General features: G+C 44.3%; 1 protein-coding gene across 1 annotated transcript in view; it reads left to right on the top strand.

The window, feature by feature from the left end:
• Positions 1-12,936, top strand: part of LOC139653053 (RAS guanyl-releasing protein 2) — a 42,081-nt gene extending 29,145 nt beyond the window's left edge. The window contains exons 13-17 of the mRNA XM_071530000.1: positions 221-362; positions 5,259-5,295; positions 9,087-9,245; positions 10,504-10,566; positions 11,224-12,936. Coding sequence (XP_071386101.1) covers positions 221-362; positions 5,259-5,295; positions 9,087-9,245; positions 10,504-10,562 — 397 coding nt within the window. The 3' untranslated portion in view covers positions 10,563-10,566; positions 11,224-12,936. The remainder of the gene's footprint in view (positions 1-220; positions 363-5,258; positions 5,296-9,086; positions 9,246-10,503; positions 10,567-11,223) is intronic.
• Positions 12,937-25,074: the final 12,138 nt, after the last annotated feature.

Raw genomic sequence — 25,074 nt, forward strand, 5'->3', positions numbered from 1 at the left:
TAACTATTTGTGTCAATCGGACCAATTATAACCTAATATAACCAAATATAACCTATAAACTGCAGGTATACTGTATCACACATAACTTCCACAAAGCATAAGGAACTGAATGGGCAGGACAATAGAGATTCTCCAGTGACTAACAGAAACTGCCCCAGTGTGATGTCATGGGTCCAGCATCAGCTTCACGTCTCTCTCCCCTCTCTGCTTCCTCTCACAGAGACGGGAAGATCAGCAGAGAAGAGATGATCGACTACTTTATGAAAGCCAGCTCTCTGCTCAACTGCAAGATGGGCTTCATCCACACCTTCACTGAGGCCACCTACGTCAAGCCCACCTTCTGTGAACACTGCGCGGGATTTGTGAGTACTAGTCACAAGCGATAATATGGAAAGAATGGGGGAAAAGTCAGAAGTCAAATTTTGTTTGTACAGCACATTTCATACAAATAGCAACACAATGTGCTTCACACAGTTAAAGTAAATGCAATACATACTGTATATAATAAAATAAAATAAGAACATACATACATACACATACACATAATACATACACACATGCAGAGGACATAGACAATTTATAGTGCATATAGAAGTGCATAAAGGGTTAATCATGTTTTTAGTGAAAAATAAAGACAATGTTTTATTTTGTGTTTTGCCATCTGTGTGCCTTACTAACAACCATGGCCACTCCTAGAATTATTCAATATACTGTATGTGCAATGGATGTGCAACAGATGATTTTATATATCGAATCCACCATATGATCCATAACACCTCAGGGCCTACATGGAGGTTTTAAACAGATATTGACGCGTCTTTTGTTGTTTTTGCAATTGTTTTACAATTGAATCCATTGATTTCTCTGCTGACCCGATCGATGAGGAGCGTGTGTTACGGTTTATCGGGGGGGCAGGTCGAAGGTCAATCGCGGTCACCCCGGCAAATAGGCCGACGCCTCACGCGGCCACGTAGCCCTGCAGACCATCAGCACTTCGTTATTTGTCTCCGCCACCGCCGCCGCCACATCATAACCACCTCCAGTCCCTCCTGTCAGGTCCCGGGGCTGCGCCAATTACTTTGAGCTACAGCCGCGCCGTGCTGAAGCTGCATTCTGGGGAAATATGGGAGGAAGGTAATTGGGCTTGTTGACAACCCCCCCCCCCCACCCACACACACACACACACACACACACACTCCCCGATCATAACCCTCATCAGTGGCAGTGTCATGTCTGTGCAGCTATGTGCTGTCCTCTGGCCCTTAACGCTCCCTGAGGTCCACCCGAGGAGCCCGCTGTTGTTCGGGACACAGACGGTGACTCAGCACTCCGTAATGAGGACCTGAGTGGGGCCTGCGTATTGAGCTAGAGAAACTGGGCTGACACCCCGTAAATTCTTATATATATATATATGCTAGACGTGGATCGTGATCCTCAAGAGACAAGCACGTGTTTGCCATAGATTTTGGTGTATAGACTTTTATTATTACACCTAGGCACGCTCTCATTTACATATGCATAGACACACACACACACACACACACACACACACACACACACACACTCTAGGGGAAGCTCTGTGGCATTTTCATACCCTTAGGGTGGGGAAATGGAGAATAGAGAGAAGGGAAAGATAAGCACTCTGGCAGTGTGCTTGTCCCTGTGTGTGTGTGTGTGTGTGTGTGTGTGTGTGTGTGTGGCAGAGGTAGATACAACAGCCACTTCCTCTTCTGCCTGCGTTGTGCTTTCCTCTTGGCCGCTGTTCAAAAACAATATTTTCCCGCAGCCCATTTTTCAGCTCTTGTCTCTATAACTCGATGACGAAGAAAAAAGAAAAAAGAAAAGAAAAGTACAAGCCGAGGCGGGCCTCCTACAAACATTATGGAGTTCAGCGACCCTCCCCAGTGTCTTGAATGTATCTTCATAATCTTTCGCTGTTTTGCCGACAGCCACCTTTGCTCATCCTAATTAACAGTACAGAGATTAAGCTCTGAATGCACAAAGCAAGGACATACAGTATTGAATGTGTGTTTTGGCGTCTCAGGAGGATACACGTCTTTAGCTGGAGGCTCAAAGCTTGGTTGCTTGGTTATACTGTGTATCACTACACAGCGCAATGCACAAGGCTCCTGGGACATTTGACAGTTTAGTTTGAGAGAATCGAAATGAAAAGAGGAAAATAGAATCAAGCGGCATGAGCCTCTTGGCTCGTCTCCTGTTGGAGCATTCATGCAGTATGACAAAGACTCAAACTTGCCAGAAAAAATAGTTGGTGACAGTATAGGAAATGGCTCTCGCTAGGGGGAAAAATTGTCTCATTATGCTCCAAAAACGCTTTCCAGGCGGTCTGTCTGGGCAATCTGTCCTCTAATCAAGCCACAAAAGGAAGGCCGCATTCATTGTTCTTTTAGGGTGCGATCACACCTACAGTTTGCTTCCTTTGGTCCAAAACCGTGGAAAAGTTTACTTTGTTGCATTGGGTTTGTTTAGGTTCACGCTGCGCAATGTCAAGTGAACCAGGGCTTGTAAACAAAAGTCACATGGACTCACATATTGGACTGAGTGATCTGTCGTCCTGCCAGGTTAGAGATTTTGGCAGCAGCAGGAGAGTCAAAACAAATCTGATTCCAGTCCTGTAACTTCAGCTAGGCATGATGGACTTGTGAACACCAGAGAAGATAAATTACAGCAAAGAGTGCAGTCTTTGCTGTAATTTATCTTCTCTGGTGTTCATATCAGTTAAGAACACAATAGATATCAGCGTCAGTCCAGACTGGTTCACCCTCAGTTCATTTTGTTCTGCTAGGCTTACCAAGCATGATGTCAACATCCGTCTCCTTATGCCCATAACACTTTACATTGTCAGGTGTCCCGGTGAAGTTATTTGGTGCCACCCAAGTTCTAATGCCATTGTTCTCCCCTGCCCGAACCGAACTATAGGAGTAAGCACTCCAGAATTCGAATATTAATATTGAATGCTTTAATAATTGAATATTAAGGCTATTGGTTACAGTTAGAAAAAAAGAAACCAATATATATTCACAGATCATGGGGTTTTGGGATAACATAACAGGCTGAATCTGACTGCACATATGCTGTAAAGGCCGCTTTAAATGGGGACACAAGAGCAAGCTGACAGTTTTACAATCGCACTTGTTGAAATTACACAGCTCCAGGTTGATAACTTGACCGCACACAGTCTGTTAGCCTTAGAGGAGTGTGGCGCCAGGGTGGTTCATAGGTTTGATCCCTGAAAAACCCCATTGGTCAGTATCAAGACACCAAACTCTACCTGCTCACTCACTTTCTGGAATCTTTCCCGGTGTTAGCTAATTGCCTACAATGTTCATGTCAAATGAGTAGGTGGCGAGTGGAAAGTTTCCACAATGCATAAGAGTTGTCATTAGTTGCCATAATATCAAACTATTCTTGGAATATGCTTGTAGGAAAGCAGGGACAGAAAGGCACGTGATGGCTGCCACTCTCTAGAAGTCTGGTAGGAAAAGATAAATGGTGTTTGGTTTTGAAATCCTGTGTGTAGCAGTAGTGGAAAAGTACACAAATTGTCCTCCATTCCAAACTCTCTGTAAGAGTATTGAAGCATTCAATATTAAATGTACCTAATTATAAATAGTAGAAATACACACTGAAGATGATATCCCTGCATTTTAGAGCTAGGAAGATTTAATCTTAATTGCATTAACCTCTATGAAGTTAGCTTAAAGAGTAACTAAACCCAACCCAAATCTGTGGTGAAGTCTGACACCTAATGGTGAAAAGTAGGGTACTGAACTGGCCGTCTGCTGTTGGCTGGTCATTGGTGCCAGGTGATGTCACCTTCTATGGAGTACAACAGGTGGTGACATCACCTGACACCAATTTCATGACCAACTGAATAGATAATAATACCAGAATTTCATCTACAGCATCTCAACTGGGGGCGATGGGACACTCTTCTCTATTGAAGCCCCACTTAGTGATTTAGACTGATAAGATGCCTAGCGCAGCTTTAATAAAATGAATTAACGTGTAACTGCAGGCATTGGATTGATGCACAGTAGTGCAGTGAAAAGTAGGATGTTTGAGTAGAGTGAGAAATCCTAAGAGTAAAAGTATAGTTTCCTAAAGGCTTAAAATAATAAGAAAAAGACTTCGCCGGTTATTTTCCACCTCTTGTTTGTAGTGCATTGTGTTTTGCCATCTACAGAGGTGGTAAAGGTCAGTCAGTGTAGGCAGAGCTGTGATGATAGTTGTGTTTAGGTGTTCTGCTCGTAACCGGCTTCACTTTGTTGTAGAGCCTCTGGCTGTTGTGCGCGCGGCTTCCCACTGAGTGTGTGCGTATGTGTGTTCATACGTGCATCCAGGTGTGTATGTGTATGTGTGTGTCTATGTGTGTCTATGTGTCTATGTGTGTGTGAAGAGGTCAGGATATTTTGTGGCTCCTCAGATGTGCCAGGGCTGTGTGTGATCTCCAGCTCGGCTCTTTCATGTCATTGTTCCCCCACCGTCTGTGGGCTCCCCGCATCCTGCTTGATCTCGCTCCCCCTCCACCCCCTCTGTCTCGCCGACCTCCTCACTCTCTCTGTCTCTCTCCCTCTCTCTCTCTCTCTCTCTCTGTCTCTCATCCTATCTCTGTTTCTCTGGCCATTGGCATCAATGGGGGATGTCAGGATGCGGCACTTAGCTCATACTTCAGCCTAAGTGAGTCCAAATTCGATTTTGTAGTTTTGTTTGTCATTATAATAGAAAGCAATGAAAGCTATTTGGAAGCCATATCTAAAAGAAAACTCACATTCAGTCAGTAGAATGTCTCTTTCCACTACAACAATAACTATAAAAACATCCAAAACGATAACTATAACTATATTTTTGGTTCGAGCAATTTTTTGGATGCCGAGGCAACAATAAAACATTTTCAACCAATCAAATTGAAGAATGGGCCTTTAGTCCGAAACTGCCTGTAAGTGCAATAACTTTAAATTTTCCCACTCAAAATCACATTTTAACAATGTCTTCACCAAGCATTTTTGATCACACATGTATATAAAGGGAAATTTGAATTCCTACAATATGGGACCTTTAAATAAATTCAACCCCTACCCTTTTCTGGCCTTTTGTCATTCCCAGTCTTCCTCTAGTTATTGGGTCACCCTAATATTTTTGACATCTCTCTTGTTTTCATGGAACTGAAAGGACATGCAGGCTACCAATTAATGTCCAACCCTGCTGCCCTTTTCTTTCTCTCTCCCTTTTTCTAGATATGGGGTTTCTACAAGCAAGGCTACAAGTGTAAAGGTAAGAGAACAATTCATTTTCATGTTGTCTTCAGAGAGGTTTTGCATCGCATAAACAGCTTTCAGACGTACCTGTGCCCCCCCCAAAGACATATAGCCTCCAGTGTATTAGCAATTCTTTTTGACGTCATTGATTTCCAGCCATCACAGAAAAACACACACACACCTTCTGTAGATAAACACACACACACACAGAGTATTGACTAAATATTGTATTTAGTATTGACAACACAGAAACCATGGCAAATATATCATGCATTATATCTATTAACTAACAGCTGAATAAAACCTTTCAACTGTGACCACAGTACGCACAATATTGAACTGTTTGCCCTTTCGGGGTTTCTAATAGATCAGTGTTTGAATAAGCTGGCTCATTTCACAAATGTACATACAAAACAGGCAAGCCCCACCCATCCACCCACCACTACTACCATCACACAAACCCATACAACTGCCTCCGTTTCCCTCTACAATCTATACTGACACTAATACTGACATTGATAATTAAGCAGTGATAATCTCCCTCTAACAAAGTTACACTGGTTGTGTTTCCATCCAACTGTCAAGCAAATGTTAAGCAAACCTTTGAAATGTTGCCAAAAATAAAATGCAAATTAGGTGCGTTTCCATCTGCTGCTCCCTTTCAAGAATTGATTTGCATCGGAAAAAGTTGTTATTGTTCTTTGGTGTCCAAAACAAAGAAATGCACATGGCAGTATTAGAATTCACAAAGTAATGGCCGTGCAACTGCGGCGCGGAGAGGCGCCTGTGGGGCAAAACACACAGAATGACTTGGTGGGTCGACAGTGGAAACTCTCGCAGGGGGGAGCTTTGTTGGCAGCAGAACGGGAACAAAGGAGAAAAGAGTTCAACTGGCTCAACTGGGCTGGTGCAGTGCAGGAAGAGCAGGGGAGGGGAGCGGGAGAGGCTTGGTGCGGAGGTAGGTAGGGTGGCCAAGCCGTGGTCAGTTGACAGGGTGAGTAGAGGGGGGTCTGTGGCACAGCTGTCCCGGCGGCCTCAGGCTTCCTCTGGGTCTGTATCTGTGGAAAGACAAAAGAACGCAATACTGACTCTGCAGTGGCTCGCCTTAAGGTGAACGCAGGCCGTGCGGTTTTGTCCGTCTTAATGTCGTCCCAGAAAAATCTTTAGTTGTGAACGATGGTCGGCAGTCTTTGTTCGTTCAGTGCGACAAGGTCGAGTACAGCCGATCCACAGAGTCCTAGGACATTTGGGCCCATATTCATGTAGTCTGACCGGTGCCACGACACTATCCAGGTGAATGACCAATGGGATAACAGCAAAACCAAACATGTCCAACTCAAAAAGAAAGCGTGACGAATGTACCGATATCTGTACAATAAAAGAGGGAAGACTCCTCCTTTTGGGCTTCTTGAGGCAAAACATTGCTGTCATTACCGCCACTGCTTGCTGTTTCACGACACCGTTTTTAAATTCCCCTGGTCGCTTCTGTTCGGGATCAGACAGAGAGCGTCAAAGCTCGGTCGGTTGACGTAGGACGCAGCCTTGACGTTCAACCGATATGATGCACGATATGACAGTGGAACGGCTTCAGTTCGTGCAGGCTGATAATCAAGTCTGCCATAAAGTGAACACAAAAGACGGTTACAATCGCACATCGTCTGCAAAGAGTGTTCCTATCTATTAATTTCATTTATTTCTTCCATCGCTATTTATCGCATAAAGGCGTGATCACATAGGACGCTTTTTTGACATGCCTGCCTCCTTTTTTTCTGTTATTTTAACTTAGAATACAATATAATAATTTCTTAATCACAAAAAAGTTCCACTTGAAGGACATATAGCAACTTGTTTGTGATGTCGAAGAACTTCTATCACAATTTGCCGCTTCAGTGCAGCTTTTCTAATTCAATACATCATAATTTGCAGAGTGATACTTGGATGGAAACCCATCTGCTGACACACACACATTCTCATGTGATTGCTGGGGGATGAAGAGAGCAAAAATGTCACAGAGGTGTAAAGCAAACACTAAACACACCCACATACATGCGTGCAAGCGCACACACACACACACACAGATTCATACCCACGCACGTACTTGTACTTTGTACCTCGTAGATTAATACACACACATACAAAGCCCAAACCCACATACACCTGAACTCTGCGCTCCCCCATTTCCTCTCCACTCTGCGGTAGAGTGTATCTCTGTGACAGTCTGACTGGGAGTGTGTGAGTGCTCTGGCTTGTTCCAGTGCATTAATGAGACCAGAGGAAGTCAATGAGAAACCCCCTAGCCATTCATCCCCATTACCATTGTTAGCCCATACTCAGAGAGGGAGAGCGAACGGCAGGGACATAATTGAAATGAATCACCCACTGCAGTGCAGAAGTGCAGTGTCTTGAGCACTCTGTGTGTGTGTGTGTGTGTGTGTGTGTGTGTGTGCAGTAGAGAAGCCTGTCACGGCCAACTTTGCTGTTATCGACGTTTTGCTCGGAGTTGCAAGGCACCTCAGTATCCCTGAATGAATTTTGACTTCGCTTAATAGCTAAAAATTCAATACTACTACGATACCACAGCAAACAAGAAAAATCATCAAGCAATGTGTTGACAGCTTTGTAGCAACTTTTGCACAGGGGTTTTGAAGTCGGTTGGGTGTCAGCTTTGTCAGCTCTAAGTGGTTCCACATTTCACTCCTGGCACCAGTTATGATGACCAGTTTCGTTTTTCAGCTGATTGACTCCAATCCTTCTTTTTCTTCTTTAAAGATACAATATGCAGCTTTTTTTTTTTACATAAAAATAACAATAAATGCATAGGATATACTATACATTATCAGTCTGTGTCTGTGACCCTGTGTGTTCATACTTAAATCCCCTTGTTTGCCTGAAATTGGCTTTTCAAGTGATGTTGGGGACATTTTGGGGTGTATATATGCTGTGGGTGTGTCTTATGGGCATGGCCAGTGATGAGCTGGTTGTGGCTATCAAAGTGAGGCTAGCAGCCACAGAACAGGGAAGTCATAGCAACTACAACAATTGAGGAAAGCAGTAAGAAAAATAGTACAGCGCAGCTAAAACCTGGAGAACATCAATGTTTAATTCCAGATCGGCTGCATTCACCATCTGCTTCTTTAACACCAGTAGTGGCTTTATGGATGCTAGTTACCTCAGCCTCAGGCAAGATGCTGTTTCAAAGTAGACAGCTCTTCAAGATGAGTGATGGGACGGGAATCAAATCAGGGGGAGGAGGGCGGGACTAACAATACACTTCCTGCCTCAACGAAGTCGAAGTATTCCAATCCGCTCCAATCAAATCTTTCACCAACGGTATTGTAGTAGTATTGAAATTTCAGTGCCCATGACATAGTAAGGTGTGTGTGTGTGGGTGTGTGCAGGTTTTTTAGACTCTCACGTATTTTCTCGCCGCCTTGCTGGACGACCCCGCTCCTCTCCCGCTAGACTCCCCCTGGTTGAGCGAGTTGTTGCCGGGCACGCTCGGCCTCACCGTGTGCGTGTGCCAGTGTTCATGCATCTGCACGGAGTGTAAGAGCACTTACCTGTCGCCACTAGCTCTCCCCTTCGCCCCGATGTTTCTGTTTGCGCCCGGCCCCCTCTCTCACCCTCTCCCTCTCTCTCCTCCCCCGCCCCTCCCTCGCTCTCGGCCCTCCGCCCCGTCCCTCCCGTCCCGCCTCCTCTCTCGGCGGCTCTCCCTCCCCCTCTCTCGACCCTCCCGCCCCCTCCTCCTCTCCCGCCACCTCTCCTTGCCCCCCTCCTTCCCCCTGCACCTCGACGTCCCGGCGGCAGCCTGCGGGGTGAACTGCCACAAGGCCTGCCGGAGCCGCCTGGCAGTGGAGTGCCGGAAGAGGACCAAGAGCATCAGCCACGAGTCGCCGCCGGGCCTCCAGGCCCGATCCTACAGCTTCCCGCCACCTGCCAACACCCCGCCCAGCCTGCAGAACACAGGTGAGATGCACACATGCACACCCATGCATTTTTGCTCACTTTTTGCTTTTTAATTGTGCTTTTTTAAAAGTATGTACAAAGTTTAAACACATACATGGGACAGCTTGGTGGCTCAATTGGCTCAGGCATGTGATTCCCTAGGTACAAATCCAGCCTGGGACCTTTGTCTCATGTCATCGCCCTTCCTTTCTCTATCTCTATCTACTAAAGAAAAAAAAAAAAACCCACACAAGTTTAATTTTCTTTGGCCTGCCAAAGACTAGTGTTTCATTCAAGTCATATAGGAATAACCATCAGAATGACATTAACATTTAAAGCACTGATTTTGAAGTCGTCAAACACCATAATTTAGGTTTTCTACTTTCATTGCTCTTGGTGGTGACTATTCTCAGCTTTTTCACACTTAACACACAAGCACTTAGTGCAGTGATACATCGGAGGTCATGTTTTACAGCAAATGAAACACTGCAATGTCAACCACAAATGAAAAATACTGTTGCTGTGGCCTGCGATGGCATTTTTTCTGATCTCAAAGTGACAGTGATGAAAATTGCTGATTGCAAAGCTCATATCTACCATCTTTCCCATATGACCTGAACGCAGCATAAAACTGTTATCCTGCAGGTTTCCTGATGTTGAGAAAGCGAAAATAGAAAATATTACACAACACATACATATATATATAAACACTCAGATGCTCACAAGAAAACATCCTCTCAAACATAAGGAGTACAAAAACACCGGCAGCGAAACAGAATATTATGTTTTGCTTGTCCAAATCACAGTTCAGCTTCCCATTCTGGAAGAAAAGTATAGCTTAGAGGAATTTTCATCACATGTTTTCACCACATCGCACGTCACCACCCCGGCTATGCCACTGTGACACACCCACTTTTCGGAGGGCGCCTTTGTCTTCCTCCAAGCATTTGGAGCAGTGACATTTTGAAGATATTCTCATACAATGGCCTGTAATTTGCAATGGAAATGTGATTGGCCCTTCACAGCGAGGCCAATGACTCATAGTTGCAGTGTTTTCATCAGGCATTAGAGAAAAGTGCTGCCCCGGCTGGCTCTGTTTTTTTTATATCAATGCGAACCTGCTTGATCAATGGACTCAACAATGCAACGAGGCAAATGAATTGGCTCTGTAAACAGAAGCAGGCCAGACAACTAACCTTGTCCTCTCTCTTTTCATTCCCTTTCAATAGTTTTTTGTGTTTCCACTTCACTCTCTGTCTCCTTTTTGTTTTTCCATCAGTAATTGCTGAAGAGGATCTAGAGACAGTGGAGGAAGGAGTGTTTGATGTCCACCTATAACCAGGTAAGACAGAGATTTACTGTGGCCGTTAAAGGAAAAAAATCCACCCTCGGATCCTCTTACACTGTTTTGTATCATCAGTCTGTGATGTCCAATGCATTGCAGGTGTTATTTTGTGATGATTGGTGTGATTGGTGTACCCAATTTCCCTCAACCTGCCTCATCTGCTTCTACTTCAGTTAGTGATTTCCTACGTTTCCCAGAATGCCTTTCGACAACCATTACCAACCCCCAGAGAACAGGCATGAACTTGTTGCAGTCAATCATAGGTGGGTGTGTGGGCATATAAATAGCCTGAAAGTGTGATCATTCAGCTGTGGCTTATGCGTTTCTACGATTGCGGCCGCAGCCCCTGACTCAAAACACAACATGTCTTGTCGCTGCATTGCATTCTGGTCTATTGAGACTATTGTGGGTGGAGAAATTTGTACTGTATCTCTGCCTCTTCTATGATGGATTTCTCTACAAAATGGACCCAGAAATGCAAGGTGCATCACCAATAGCTGGTGTTTAACAGTGTTAAAGTATCTTAGGGTGGATTTTTCCTTTAACATTTTGAACATTCATTGCATCACAGTCCTCTTTCTACTGCAGGAGGCCTTGTATCAAGGTGTGATTTTGATCAACAAGCCTATGAAAGTCACCAGTTCTCTATTTCAGAATCCCTCCTGTGGTCGGTGTGCAAAAAGCCAAATCAACCGTTGGGGAGCCAGAGGCGGAGTGCGTTACAGTATGTCAGTTTAATGGCCCTCGAGACTGAGAAGGAGAAGACATTGCACTGAACACAAGCCGGGACACCTACATGCTGCCACACAGTGGACACACACTGCTACTCCAGCAGCAACTTCCCTCCACCCAACACACATGAATGTGACGAGAAATGTGAACTCAAAATGGAATGTCTTTGTATGTGATTTTCTATGTAAAAAAAAAAAAATCTCTGCATTTTGATTATATGTCGACCCAGAGTGTTATACTGTAAATTCCTGCCTACTTTAATTACTTACTATAATGAAAAAAAAAAAAAATCCACATAATTGTATTTTCTGGATGGAAATTTGAAGTCAGTCGATTTACGGATTCATATTTTTGAGCGCACTTTGCTGCAGATTGGAATGGCTGTCTATATATATAATAACCTATGTTTCCTCAAAACATAAAAAGAGGTGCTGTTATTGCCAAGAATGTAAAACCTGCCACCCAGACTAAGCTACTGTCTTCTTTTTCTGAGAGGCTCAGCTTTTTATTGTTTATTATCTTGTCTTGAAATACATTTCGATGGACCAATTATAGGACCAATTTTGATGTCAGAAAAAAAAAAAAAAAAAAAAAAAGCTAGACATTCTCTTGTGGATTTGTAGTAAGCGTCTGAAACGTATTGGCAAAAGCAAGCATCTTGCCAACAAAAGAAACAGTTGAAATGACAGTTATAATTCGAATGGACTTTGAATGAATGGATTGTTATATTTTTGTCATGTTTACCTTAATATCAGTAACTGTCCTATGGTTATTGCTGTGGTGTTGTTGTCAGTATACAGTACTGTCTTGTACCAGTGCACTGATAGATAACCTATCCTCCTGCAGTACTATGAATGTAGCAGAAACAGTAACACGCTGCTGTCAAATGAAAAACTCATATTTCCTAAAGAAACTGTCTAATATCTCCATTTGATGCCCGCGCTGCTTTTAAAAGGATATATATTCGTTTTCGGGATGGGGGTTTTATGAGCTCCGGAGTGCCGGGACTGTCAGCGGGAATAAAATAATCAAGAGAATAACACCAAAAAACCGGAGTAATGAGGTTTTCACTTGACAGCAGTGGGGAAAAAAAGATATTACCCTGAGAATCTATTTTGATGCGAGTTTGTGTTTTCGCTGTTTTTTTTTTTTTTTTATCCCGCATGCTTCCTCCTTCATGGCTCCTTTCTCTGGCCAGATGTCTCAGTTGCTGAAGATTTTTTTTTTTATGTAGCACGCCAAGTTATCATTTATTTAGGAAACATGAAGTCTTGAATGCCAGACTGGAGACATCAGTAAATATTTTCTGTTGCTTTGTGCCTGTCGAGAGATTAATTCAGACTTCGAGTGCCATATTGTTAACTGCTGGTTTCGTCCTTGAATGAGTGTTCCTCGCACACAGCTGTCGCAAGTGTTTCTTTCTTTTTCAGTATTTCTAAAGTGCTGCCAGTCCTTCTCTGTCAGCCCCTGCTCGACTATTTGTTGTTATTCTGTGAATGAGTCTTTCAGGCTGATGCCGTGTGCTACTCCTTGTGGTCCCCCCTCAGAGAATTCCCCTCAGTATTAAATGCAGCAGGCGTCACTCTAATATGTGTTTTGCTTCAGAATTACTGTGACTAATAAGAATGATGTAGAACAAAAGCAAAAATGTCTCTTGTCTTTCTCCTGCAGTTGGAATTCAGTCTGAGGCCTTGTTTCCACTGTCACTTTGCAGCCTTTTAAAGCCTCAATTTCTACTATTGTAAATTGTGTGTTCATATATAGATGTTTGACCAGTTTGACTTAAACTTGAGCAGAGGCTGATTTCAGCTTTCATTACCTGTTGTGACGCAAAATACAGGTCTGTTTTACTTCAAATTTTACAAACATTACCAATATCATCACTATGAAAACCTTGAAACTTTTTTGGTGATTTTAACTTCAGTTGAAGGATTACATGCTCCTGAATGGGTTGAACTGAGTTGAGTTTCAAGAAACAATTAGATAAACTAAAAAATTTGTAGTCAAGCAAAAAGCAAGGCTGTTTTCCTGCGAAAACAGCGATGTATAAACTAATCTTTCACAGCCTCAGACTCATGCGGAGTGATCAAACAGTATCCATCGCTCCATCAAAAATTCTTCAGTTCAATAAATCACAAGGTAAAGAAAGCCAACAGTGAGGCAACAGCGTTACCAGTTGGGTCTTCGCTCTTAACTGCAAGTCTAATCCTTTTTAACACCAAACTACATCAAAACCACAGCAATATGAATCTAACTTCACCTGCAGTGCTTCCAAACTCCCTCACTCCACATGTTGAAATCTACTCCCACCACCCAATACTCCCTCGTGTGCCCGAGATACAGTGTCCATTATCGAAGACATTAATAAGCAGCTTCAGAAGGGCCTTGCAGTCGATGCCACATCTAATTACTCTCAGAGATGAAGTCGATGGCGGCCTGTGATTGCCTGGTTCCCGTCCTGTACATCCTGTTCGGTGGGGGGAGAAGGAACATTGATCCGGCCCTATCCAGTCTTTAAGTCGGCTCAAATTTCATCCCTAACGCTATGATACTCCTAAACGCTCTCGTGTGGGACTGTGTCGGCTAGCGGCGAGTCGATGAGGCGCGTTCGTACCTTGGGTGTGATGACATCAGATATGTAGTTAAGGGCAAGATGGCGTTTCTGACCTCAATCACGCACGGATGATTGTATTGAACTCTCATCGCACGATCAAGCATTTACCCCGAAGTGCGATTTCTACAGAATTCTTTGAAGAGGAGATTCGGTCATTCCGGGTCACAGGGGGGCTGGAGTCTATCCCAGCATGTATTGGGTGGACACCATGGTCAGGTCACCAGTCCATCTCTTAGAGTTTCCAATCTACCCGACCTGCATGTCTTTGGACAGTGGGAGCCAAAGGACATGAGGAAAAGTGGAACCCATGTTTTGATTTTGTCTACCCGTCTACGTTTTTTGCCACAGTTGTAAACCTGACACCGTAATGTAATATTCTCTTTGCAATATCCATGTCTCACTCCACTTTGGTCTGCGTTTTAGCACTGTCACAACCCCCACATCTCTCCACCGCCGCTTTCCTCCGAGTGTGTGCGGCCTACCGTACCTCCGAACGTCTCTCTTAGACCAGTGATTGATACTTTCCATTCAGCTGTGGGGGGAAAAAAAAGAAAAAAACACACCCTCCTAACAGCACGGCCATTTAGCTGGCAGCCTGAGTGATATTGATCTGAAAAGGCTGAAATGAGGGAAATCGAATAGCACCGCAGCTAATTACGCAGTAATGAAGGCAAGAGGGACGCAGCCTCACACGTTGTTAGCAATCTCACACGGTGACCTTGATTGCAAAGAATCCATTCCAATACAGAACAGATCTAGGGAAGATTTGGCCCTATTGAGGTCTGCAGGGGAAGTTGATGCACATTATGCATTCTGGGTAATAAGTCATTTTTGCCCCCTGACAGATGATACCGGCCTATAGTGCGATCCAATTAGACAGAGATTGCAATGCAGACCGTCATGATCGGCTATAGAGGAGGCTATTTGTGTCCAAGATATTGGCAGGAAGGCATTTTAGCTGCTATTGATAGACATAGAAGGTTATCGCTGATGGACAAAGGGATTTGGCACAGTGAGTAACTACATGCAATATTGACTTGTTTGAGCAGCACATCAGTCTTAGGTTTCCTCTTGTAAGGCTAATGAACAGATTATTGATTTGATGTCCCCCTCATCAAAGAGTTGGGATCGTAGCCAAGCTCTGGTATGATCTGATGTGTGTTCATCTTTGAAAAACCACCAGCACGTGCGTTTGCAATGCCGTCCTCTTGCGGTACAGTGGCAGCATCTGGGGCTGGTACTGTCATGCAGAGGCGGTGTCATAGCAATAATTAACCACTTGGTGGCAATGTTGAGCTGTTGAATGGAGCGTGTGTGACTGAAGCACTCCTGCCAGGAAGGTGGAGAACAGTGCTAGTGATGTGGCAAATAACAGAGCCACTGTCAGGGGGTATGGTGAATCACAATGCACCATCACAATGCACAAAACAAATCCCTGCGTTTCTGTCTTTTATAGGGTGTTAGGCGGCACACACACACTCACACACACACACCTCGCAACAGCCCATTTCCCATAACATCAAACCTATATGCCCTAGCACATACATAAATCAAATTAAATGTAACTTCATGTTTGAGTGGTCAAGCACACGTTGCAATGTGGATCCAACATCACATGCTTCTCTCAAGTTAACGATCCTTTCATAGTCTCTTTCTCTCCCTCTCTCTCTCTCACTCACACACACACACACACACACACACACACACTTCCAAGCTCAAGAAAAGCCCATCCGTTATCACTGAAGTCATGAGAGTTTGTGGTGTGACATGATTTAATACCAACACGGCTCATGCAGATTCCCAGCTCTGTTACGGTTGCGTTTTATCTCTTTTCACACCCTTCTTTCACGGCGCGTGGGACTCCTGAGAGAAAGAGACAGAGTAAATGTTACATTCGTTCTCCTTTCCTTTTTTCCCCACCCGTGGTAAGAATACCGACTCTCCATCTACAGTCACCTCTGCTTAAAAAGTAATCTTCGAATTCAAACAACACCGTCGAGGAAGTTGACGGCAAGCAAACCCAAGTCAAATAGGTTCTTCCGAAAGTGCTGCCGGCACTCCGGCTTCAGCTTATCTGGCTTTGTCCACATTTAAGAAGTAGCAGGGCAAACAGTCTTTCACAAAGTTGAAAGAGCTCTATGAGACGGCTGCAGCCTTAATTGCATTAAGCTCATTGCTGAATCTGTTGAAGCACTCGACACCGTAGGGGGTTGGAATCCTCATTAGAGTCGAATCAGTTATGATGAATATTGCTTTAAGAATATTTAACTTGGGCCAAAGAAACCCAGTGGGATGAGTGTTAGACCTGTTAGCGCTACTGTGTAACGCTGAAAAATTTAAAGGAACACTGGAGTCGTCAATACTCTGAGGCTCTTCGACGTCGTCCTGAATTTAACGGAACACGGCGCAGTCACCGAGGTCATGTGTAGAACCGTTCTAAACGCTTTGTTGGTCTCTGATGTCTTAAACGGGGAGGGGATGACACGAGTAGTAGGCTCGGGCGAAGACGTGTTGCATGCTGGGATGTCTTCCCGCTGGTAAGTACCGCTACTGTAGAGATATTCGGAGAGAGAGAGAGAGAGAGAGGGGGAAACCTGCCGCCTTCCGTTCACGTCTTCCTACCATCCTTCACCCCCCCCCACCCCCCAAAGCCCCACTGCTCCCGCCTGAAGAAGTCTCATTTAGCCAGCTGGAGAGAAAACCATCACTGATACCAAATCAACTGACTGCGGCCTGGGGGATTGACACATAATCAATGGCGTTGCATCTGCAGTGGGGCCGGCTCGCATATTTAATATTCCTGAAGCCACAGGACAGGGAAGGAGGGAGTGAGAGGGGGAGGAGGGAGAGAGGAGGAGGGAGAGGAGGTGAACCTCAGCAGCGGCGGGGCCGGTGCGATTTGAGTGATGGACCGGCAGATTGCATCTTTTCGGCGACCGGGGCATCGGCGATAGCCGCGCGCCTGCTCTCTCTGACTTATCTATTTACAGGCTGCACAGCCGGGGCCGCCGCTGTTGTCAAGAGTTCCCTTCAAAAAGAAAAAAAAAAGGAAAGAGAGAAAAAGCAGTTCCTCTGCCCTTCATCCCCCGTTCCCTTGTTTTTTGAAGCTCAAAAACATCAAACACTGCTGCTTTGAGCCGCTCATGAAACCGCAGACATTTAGCACTGATAGGCTGTAAAAGTGTACATTAAGTGCCTGCTATACTGCTATACACTCTAACTGCAGGCTATCATTTCTGACAGGCCAGTCATATTTCACCACTGAATGCATCAAAGTCCCCATTCAGTCCGTAACACCTGACTCATGCTGTGATTTCTGTGCTCTGTAGTTTCATTCATTCATTCATTCATTCATTCATTCAGTCAGTCATTCATTCATTTATTCATTCATTCATTCATTCATTCATTCAGTCAGTCAGTCATTCATTCATTCATTCATTCAATCATTCATTCATCCAACCATCCTAGTGTAGGCTACATAGGTAATTTATGACTAGGGGACATAAATTTGTGATTAGTTCTTACTATCCATGGTGCCTTTTGAATCCACTTTACATTGGAATTTAAGATAAAAATTGTACACAGACCAGCATGAGCATGAGTCTTTTCAATAAATAGATCCACACATACACACAGAGACAGAAGGAGACCATACATCTTCTTGGATTGGGCAGGGCAGCTCATCCCACACCTTACTATCCTGGAAAAAAGAAACCTGTTAAAAGTCTTAGCTCTGGCTAACAAATTAATGCCAACTGGGTAATTCTCCTCAGAGCAGAACTGACCATCCCTTGACTTGTTCATTAAGCAAAGACGTGGTCGGGATTATTCAGCTCCAGAATGAAATGTTAAATGATGCATGGTGGGCATCTCCAACATGTGAAAACCCTGAAAACATGTGAAAACTGTATGTAAACGTCTCAGATCAACCACTGGTTCTTTGCCTTTCATTCAAGGAGAAGCTGTTTAAATAAAACCCAATGGAAAAATGAACTGAATCCGGGATTATTAGATTCCGGAATGAGTTGTTAAATGATGCATGGAGTGCCTTTACCAGTGAATCCCAAGCATATGAAATCCAAATATGTGAGCAGATGAATTACCACTACCTACTTGTCAGGTGAACTGCGAGAAGACGGTAAAATAAACCCATCGGAAAATAAATGGCGTTATCCATCTCCTTAAGCGCAAATCATCATGCAATATTGTCTACTGAATCACCCTAACCGCTAACAACTTGTACTTTGTAACTATTTGTCTTTTTCACTCCACCTCCTATCAAAGGCTGGTTACCAATCCCTCTGCTGCTTCAGTTCTTTCCTCCTTTTTTTGGTCTTTTTTATTTGTCTTTTTTGTCCTGGAGGCAAATCGTCTCCTCCTTCATGCCTCCGAGGAAAACACGGCCCTCTCCCGCCCAAAATAGTTGCTTTGTCTCCCGCCTGTTCAGTTGCATAACCCACCTTGACGGTGGACACAGAATGGCAAAGTAGTGGAACTAATATATCATAATGCCTCAAATTTGAGGAGAGGGAGCGCTCATAAGTTATTCACAGATCTCTCCCCCCTCTCTCTCTCCCTCTCTCTCTCTCTCTCTCCCCCTCTTTCCCCTCTGATCAAATCAAGCTCGAGACAAAAATAATCACGGGGTGGCGAGTGACAAGAGAGAAAGAGAGAGAGAAAGAACGAGAAAATGGAGGGGCAATTGGGGATACTAGGACAAAACATCATCTGAGGGGCAATTATGCAAGGGTTATGAGGCGCTCGGAGGCACGAAAAAAAAAAAACGCCGCTAAAGACTGCTGCGTGTTGTCATTGTGGTCAGAGGAGGATGTTAAGGTTTTACAGGCCTATAAGAGGGGGCGACTGGCCAAAACCTTTCAGGTTTTTATGAGAAAATGCCTGAGAGGCATGTAAAACCCGCCTTTATTAAAGACCACTTAAGCTGCCTTTATGACGCCTACTAACAGGACTCGCTGATGGATATAGGCATAACCTTGCTTCATGCAGGTTTATGGGGTTTTGGAGCGTCTAGAGCGGCTGTTGGAGGCTTGGTGACATGGGGTGAGACTGTTGGGTGACTGTATCTTGAATTATCGCATGCGGGAATGACGCTTAAGAAGATCTGAATGGAGCTAGGGGCATGCCCTCCAGCTAATTAGACTCATTCAGACTCATTCATTTTCTTTACCTGCTCATTCCCATTCAGGGTCGCAGTGGGGGCCGGATCCCAGCATGCATTGGGCAGGGAAGGGCAGGGAAACACCCTGGAGAGGACATAATCATTCACACTCACATTCACGCCTATGTATGGGTGATTTAGAGTCTCCAGTCCGCCTGATTTAAATGTCTTCTGTGGGTTCTCGAAAGAAAGGTAGACCTTTGATGCAGTGTTACGACCGTACATGTACCCCCGACATAAAGAAGCCTTCTCCGTTCTCCTCTAGTCCGCCTCAAAGGCCACTTCTCTGCAGCTTCTTAACTTGACTCAGGGGAAAAGAGAGGGAGAGGATCACTACATTCACGTCTATTAGTTATATAATCCTCCAGGGTGATTTTCAGCCCTGTCCCCTGGTTCACGGGGAGTTTAAACCCACACAAGGAGCCCCTGACCTGGGGAGGCGATCCCCTCCCAGGGCCCCCTGTCCTTCCAGGCATGAAGGCTGAATGTACAGTATGTGACTGAGCCAGCCAGCCAGGCCTGCTGGCCTTGTGGCTGGCCTTTCTCTCTCTCTCTCTCTCTCCCTCCATCTTTCTCTCTCTTTCTCTCCATCTCTCTCTCTCCTCGCTCTCATAGCCTCGGTTTTAATTGCTTTGAAGCTGAGCGCTCACCTCAGGGAGCTCAACAGGATGTTTTACAGAGCTTTGGGGAGCTTGTCTATTAATAAATAATACCTCCCCTGTCCTTTTCGTTGCTCGTTGCTATCCCACAATCCTCTCCTGCAGCGGGTGTGGGGCAAAGGCCGGCCAGGCTAAACCACTGTACAGTATAATTCCAAATAATGAAAAAAAAAAAAAGAGGGTTTCATGAAATTTGAACAGATGATAGAGTAATAAAAAGTAAAGGCCCTTAATTGAATCGGTCCTGTGGTGTAATTTGATCAATATATGAAATATGGGCATAGTTAACCCAACTGGGTTCCAATTCATTCAACTCTCTGGTCTCATTACCAGTTACCACCTATGCAGTGAATTGAGCTACATTGCACACTGGCCATGAAATGTGTATAATTAGCAGAACATAGCGGCAAGTCCACCTTTATCAGGTGTAATACTTCAAAGGAGCGTGGCCTGCATATTGCATATCACAAGGGCTGGTGCTGTTTTTAACCTTGTGCTACGAGTTAATAGATGCTGCACTGTGAGGTAGGAAGTCGTAATCACGTCTGCCTGATTACACCATCATCAAAACAGTATGTCTATTATCATTCCAAATGAATTTAGCATTGCATGCAAAAAAACAAAACAAAAAACAACTCCAATACATCCTTTTATTGTTTGTGCACTCTGTTCTGACTTACAATGGCTTTTTCACACTACAGAGCTTTCGGGGTTTTCGCTTTGTTGCCGCGCTGCGAGGCAAACTCGACTCATGGTGAGACTTTACACTCGGCTTTTACAAGTGTGTTATGTGGCTCCAAAGCTTTCATAGCTGTATTGACCTCATAATCGAGCTAAATGCAGAGGAAACAGTGGTTATGGTTCCCAAATGCCCACACTAAAAAACCTGCCCTTCCTTCAGTTTAGCTCTAGCCAAAGACCACATCTAACTGTTAAAGGAAAAAAAAAATCCCCCTCAAACACTTTAACGCTGTTAAAAGAACAGCTAAAGGTGATGTGCCTTGCATTTCTGGGCCCATTTTGTTGTTTGGGGGTTTATTTTGTACAATGGACTTTGATAGCAGAAAAGTTCAGGTTTTGATGAAAGTCCTCCACAATCAAAGAGCGACGGCTTCTTTCTAGATTCTTCATTTTGCACCGACATTCAACAATCAAACAGGGAGAAATCCATTGTAGAGGAAGCAGAGAGATCAATTTCTCCACCGACGGCAGCCTCAATAGACCAGAATGCAATGCGGCCACAAGTTGCATTTTGAGTAAGGGGTGCAGCCAATGTTCGCAAAATAGTTGGCTAGCAAGCCCACCTTTGATTGAAGGCAACCAATTCAGGCCCATTCTCTGGGGGCTTGTGGAAAGGCATTCTGGGAAATGTAGGAAATCACTAACTGAAATAGAAGAGGCAGGTTGAGGGAAACTCCTGCAATGCATGGAACATAAATGGATGATACCTAACAGTGTAAGAGGATCCGAAGATGGATTTTTCCAGGAGCTTTCTGTCCCATCTATGGTCCATGGGGATGTTTGGAACACTATTTGATATTATAACACTGTGGATATATTATGGAGTCTATGTGTCTTTAACAAAGGCATTGCTATCTATGCCACTAGTCGCTGGAGCCCACCTTGAGCGTACAGGCCTGCTCCCCGGCTACAGGTCCTCTCCCCAGGCTGTGTGACTAATTGGATGCTGTAATGCATGGTGATGGAAGGGGAGATATTGAAGTTGGGAGAGGAAGAGGGTTCTGGGAGATTGATCTGCTCCTAAATGATAGAGGAATTGATCACGGTCGCACGTGGAGGAGGGAGAGGAGCGATAGCATTCCCTAATGAGGAAGAATAGCCATTAGTGACAGAGTTAACGGATATGTGGGCAATCTCTCACGCTGATTAAAAAGGCTTATGAGCGCCCGGACGCATTTGTCCTCGACATTCAGCGGGAGCGAGGGAGGAGGGATGGAGGAGGAGGGAGGGAAATGGAGCGTTTGGAAGGGTGGCGAAGAAGCCAGTTGTCAGTTTCAGGCTTCACATCCAGTGGGATTTTCTGATGCACACAGTAAGGAAAATAACATATCGGCTCTCTGATTTGTTATCATAGCTTATGATCATAATGTGAAAAAGCATACTAGCTAGCTTTGTCATGGTAGCTTTGTCATGGTTTTGTGGCTGAGGCATGCTGTCTGGGGTCTTCCATTCTGCTGTATAAAGGCAAACAGCAGTAGTGTTACACCGATCATATTGATTTGCAGATATATCAGGTTCAAACTGGCCTAGTTATTAAATATCGGATATTGACCTGTCAGTGTCGTCCACTGCCAATATGATGGAGGTTGCTCCCTGACCACAGCTATATGAAAACAGTCGGTAAAACAATTCAATTCAAGCAATTCCATTTTTTTTGCTGCCTGCCTTAAAGAGCAGCTAACCCTAAAACAATTTCATTAGTCTGGGTTTCCTGGGAATTTGTTGATGTGAAAATGATCAAATTTAAAGAGTAACTAAACCCCAAACCCAAATCTGCATAAAGCCTGACATCTAATGATAAAAAGCATGCTACTGAAATGGCCATCTGCTATTGGCTGATCTATAGAAGAATACTCTATAGAAGGTGACAAGTGGCACCAAAGATCAGGTCTAGTTACTCTTTAAAGATGCTGAATATCAGCACAAAATATCAGTATCGGCCTTCAAAAACCCATATCGGTCAATCACTAACTGCTTTATGTGTTTTAAAGGTTTTCTGGTCTTCTGATGTTACTGCTGTCAACTGCATCTTCCTGGCCAATTATCCAGAGCAACACGCTGGAATGGCGTCGGGCTTCTTTCGGCTCAATAACGTGTGAAAAGGGTAGTTGTCAGGACGCTCTAATGTATTTGTGCGGTTTTCACGCAATCATACACACACCTACACGCACACATACATACACACGCACTGTGATCCCGGTGCCCTTTCTCTCTAATGTCACCATGCAGTGGTGATAACTTGTTATGGCCTCCATTTGCAGCATCCCGCCTTTTTGCTTTTTTTTTTTAAACAGACACTTTTCAGCTCTCCCCATGTTGTTAAGCTTGATGTGTTTGTGGAAGTAAATCGACCCTCCATCTCCGGGGCCTTGTCCACCCCCCCCCCCCCCCCTTCCACTCTTTACTGGTGTTTGGGGTTTACTGCTTTAACAAAGGCGAATAATTGCGGACGCCTTTGTTCGCTCCACTGCATTATTTTGTACCAGAGGACAGCTTGAATTTACGTCTTTCATTGTTCGGAGCTTCGAGGTTCCACCTGCCCTGACTCCTTGTTAATGAGATTGATGTGTCAGATACGATCACACATGCACACACAAGCACAGGGACGGGGAAAATCAATGGGCCGTTGTTAGCATTTATATGGCTTTCGCTCTTGCATATCGCTACGACTAGCTAAGAGGGAACCTGCAAAGCAATAGAAACAAATAAAACAAAAGGGAGAGGGTGTTAGTTGATGCCGTCCACTTAACTAAACCCATTAAAGACCACTCTACACTAAATGGCTACTGGTTTAACAGTGATTCATGGCATTAATAGAGGTTCAGTGTGAGTTTCAACCAATCGCCTAATTTCATGATTCATGTGCCGTTTATTTATGAGCATGTACTTTCTGTGACAAATATAGATTGTTGATGCGGCGCTTATTTTTGGGTCCGTCCCGCTATAGAAAACGGGGACATGATACGCGAGTCGTGCTTTGCCATGTTAAATATTTCATTTGCCGACGTGAATCCTGCTAATAGGCTGAGAAAAAGTGCTTATGGATTGTACCTCATATGAGCGTCGTAGTCCAAATTTAGATCACAGGTAGATTTCAGTCTCTGTATCGAATTCTCGCTTGCTCACCGTCTGTATCCAATTCTCTCTTTTTTTTCCCCACCCCGTTCCCTTTCTTCTCTACCTCTCTGTGAAACAGTGAGATCTTAATACCCTGACAAAAAAAAATTGGGTGAAGAGAGAGAGAGAGAGGAAGAGAGAGAGAGAGAAAGTGGAAAAAAAGAGAGGGGGGAGCGAGGAGACGGAGCATAAAAGTGAAACATAATCCATAACCATTGGTGCTAATCTTTTGATTTGGGCAAATGTTCCTTCCGAGGCTGAATCAAAAGGTCTATTTGCATTTTTTTGTTTAAATGGACGAGGTTTTAATTTCCACAGTTCTGTGGATTACCTCAATTCAAAGCTTCCCCCGTCAGAAATGGAAGATCTCTATCTAGCTCCCCTCCCCTTCTCCCCTCTCTCTCTCTCTCTCTCTCTCCCTCTCTCTCTCTGTCTCTCTCTCTCTCTCTCTCTCCTCCTCGTCTCTCTCCCCCTGTTGTTGTTTGTGCTCGAGGACGAGGTAGAATCGCGAAAATTAATATACGGAGTCTGGTCTCTTTTGTCTCACGCAAGGTCCTCTCTCACACTAAATTATATTTGGACGGATTAGCATTCTGTTCAATTGGATATGCAAATCTTAAACTGCTTTTTCCACCCTCTTTTCTGCACACTTAGTGGAGAATGTAAGAAAGGGAGAGAGAGGGAGACGGCAGACGAGGGAGATTTTAAAGCCCGTTCCAGCCTGTCCAACAGGTATACAGGGGGTCAGACCTTCGATAATTGAAGTTCCTGCTTTATGTTTCTTTTTTTTTTTATATTCCTCCGCACCAGAACACTTTTATCTGGCAGGCGTGAGTTTTGGCGCGATGCTCCAACACAACAAACATTATTCCTGGGAGGATTTTCTTCTTCTTTAAAAAAAAAAAAAAAAAACAGAGTCGGCTTATAAAGGACAGGGAGAGTCCCCCGCTGCTCGGGACTGAGGGACAGGTGCAGACTGGGGAAGGTGGCGCCGCAGCCGAAAAGCAATTAACATTCACAAATAGCGTCGAGGAAGCTATCCGCCGAGGTTACACAGGCGCTGAATGTCACCTACTGCCTGGGCCCCGATTCCTTCATTAAACCCTCCCACAAGGGCAGACACACTTAAATACATATTTGCATACAAATGCAGTGATTAACCCTCTAAGTACATTAGCTCAGGCTGATGCTTTGGAACCTCAGTGTTAATATCTCACTCGCTGTTTGTCTATCTGTGCTTTAAATGAGGTGAAATGATGACCTTTTATTGACTTTGTTGAATTGGCTCCCACTGATTTACTCCAGCTACTTTTTTTATGGATTTCTGAGAGACATCCATTTTCCCTCCTAATAAATCATCGTGAAGCTTCTGTTTGTATATGTCATATGAGAGTGTTTGTTTTCTTTTAACATTACAAGAAATACGTTAACATGCTGCATCCAGTAAACAAACTGTCTAAATG

This window comes from Centroberyx affinis, unplaced genomic scaffold (genome assembly GCF_046629955.1).
Source record: "Centroberyx affinis isolate AG114_WGS23_722 - 3 ecotype Tasmania unplaced genomic scaffold, CSIRO-AGI_Caff_v1 ptg001859l_1, whole genome shotgun sequence".
NCBI classification, from domain to species: Eukaryota; Metazoa; Chordata; class Actinopteri; order Beryciformes; family Berycidae; genus Centroberyx; species Centroberyx affinis.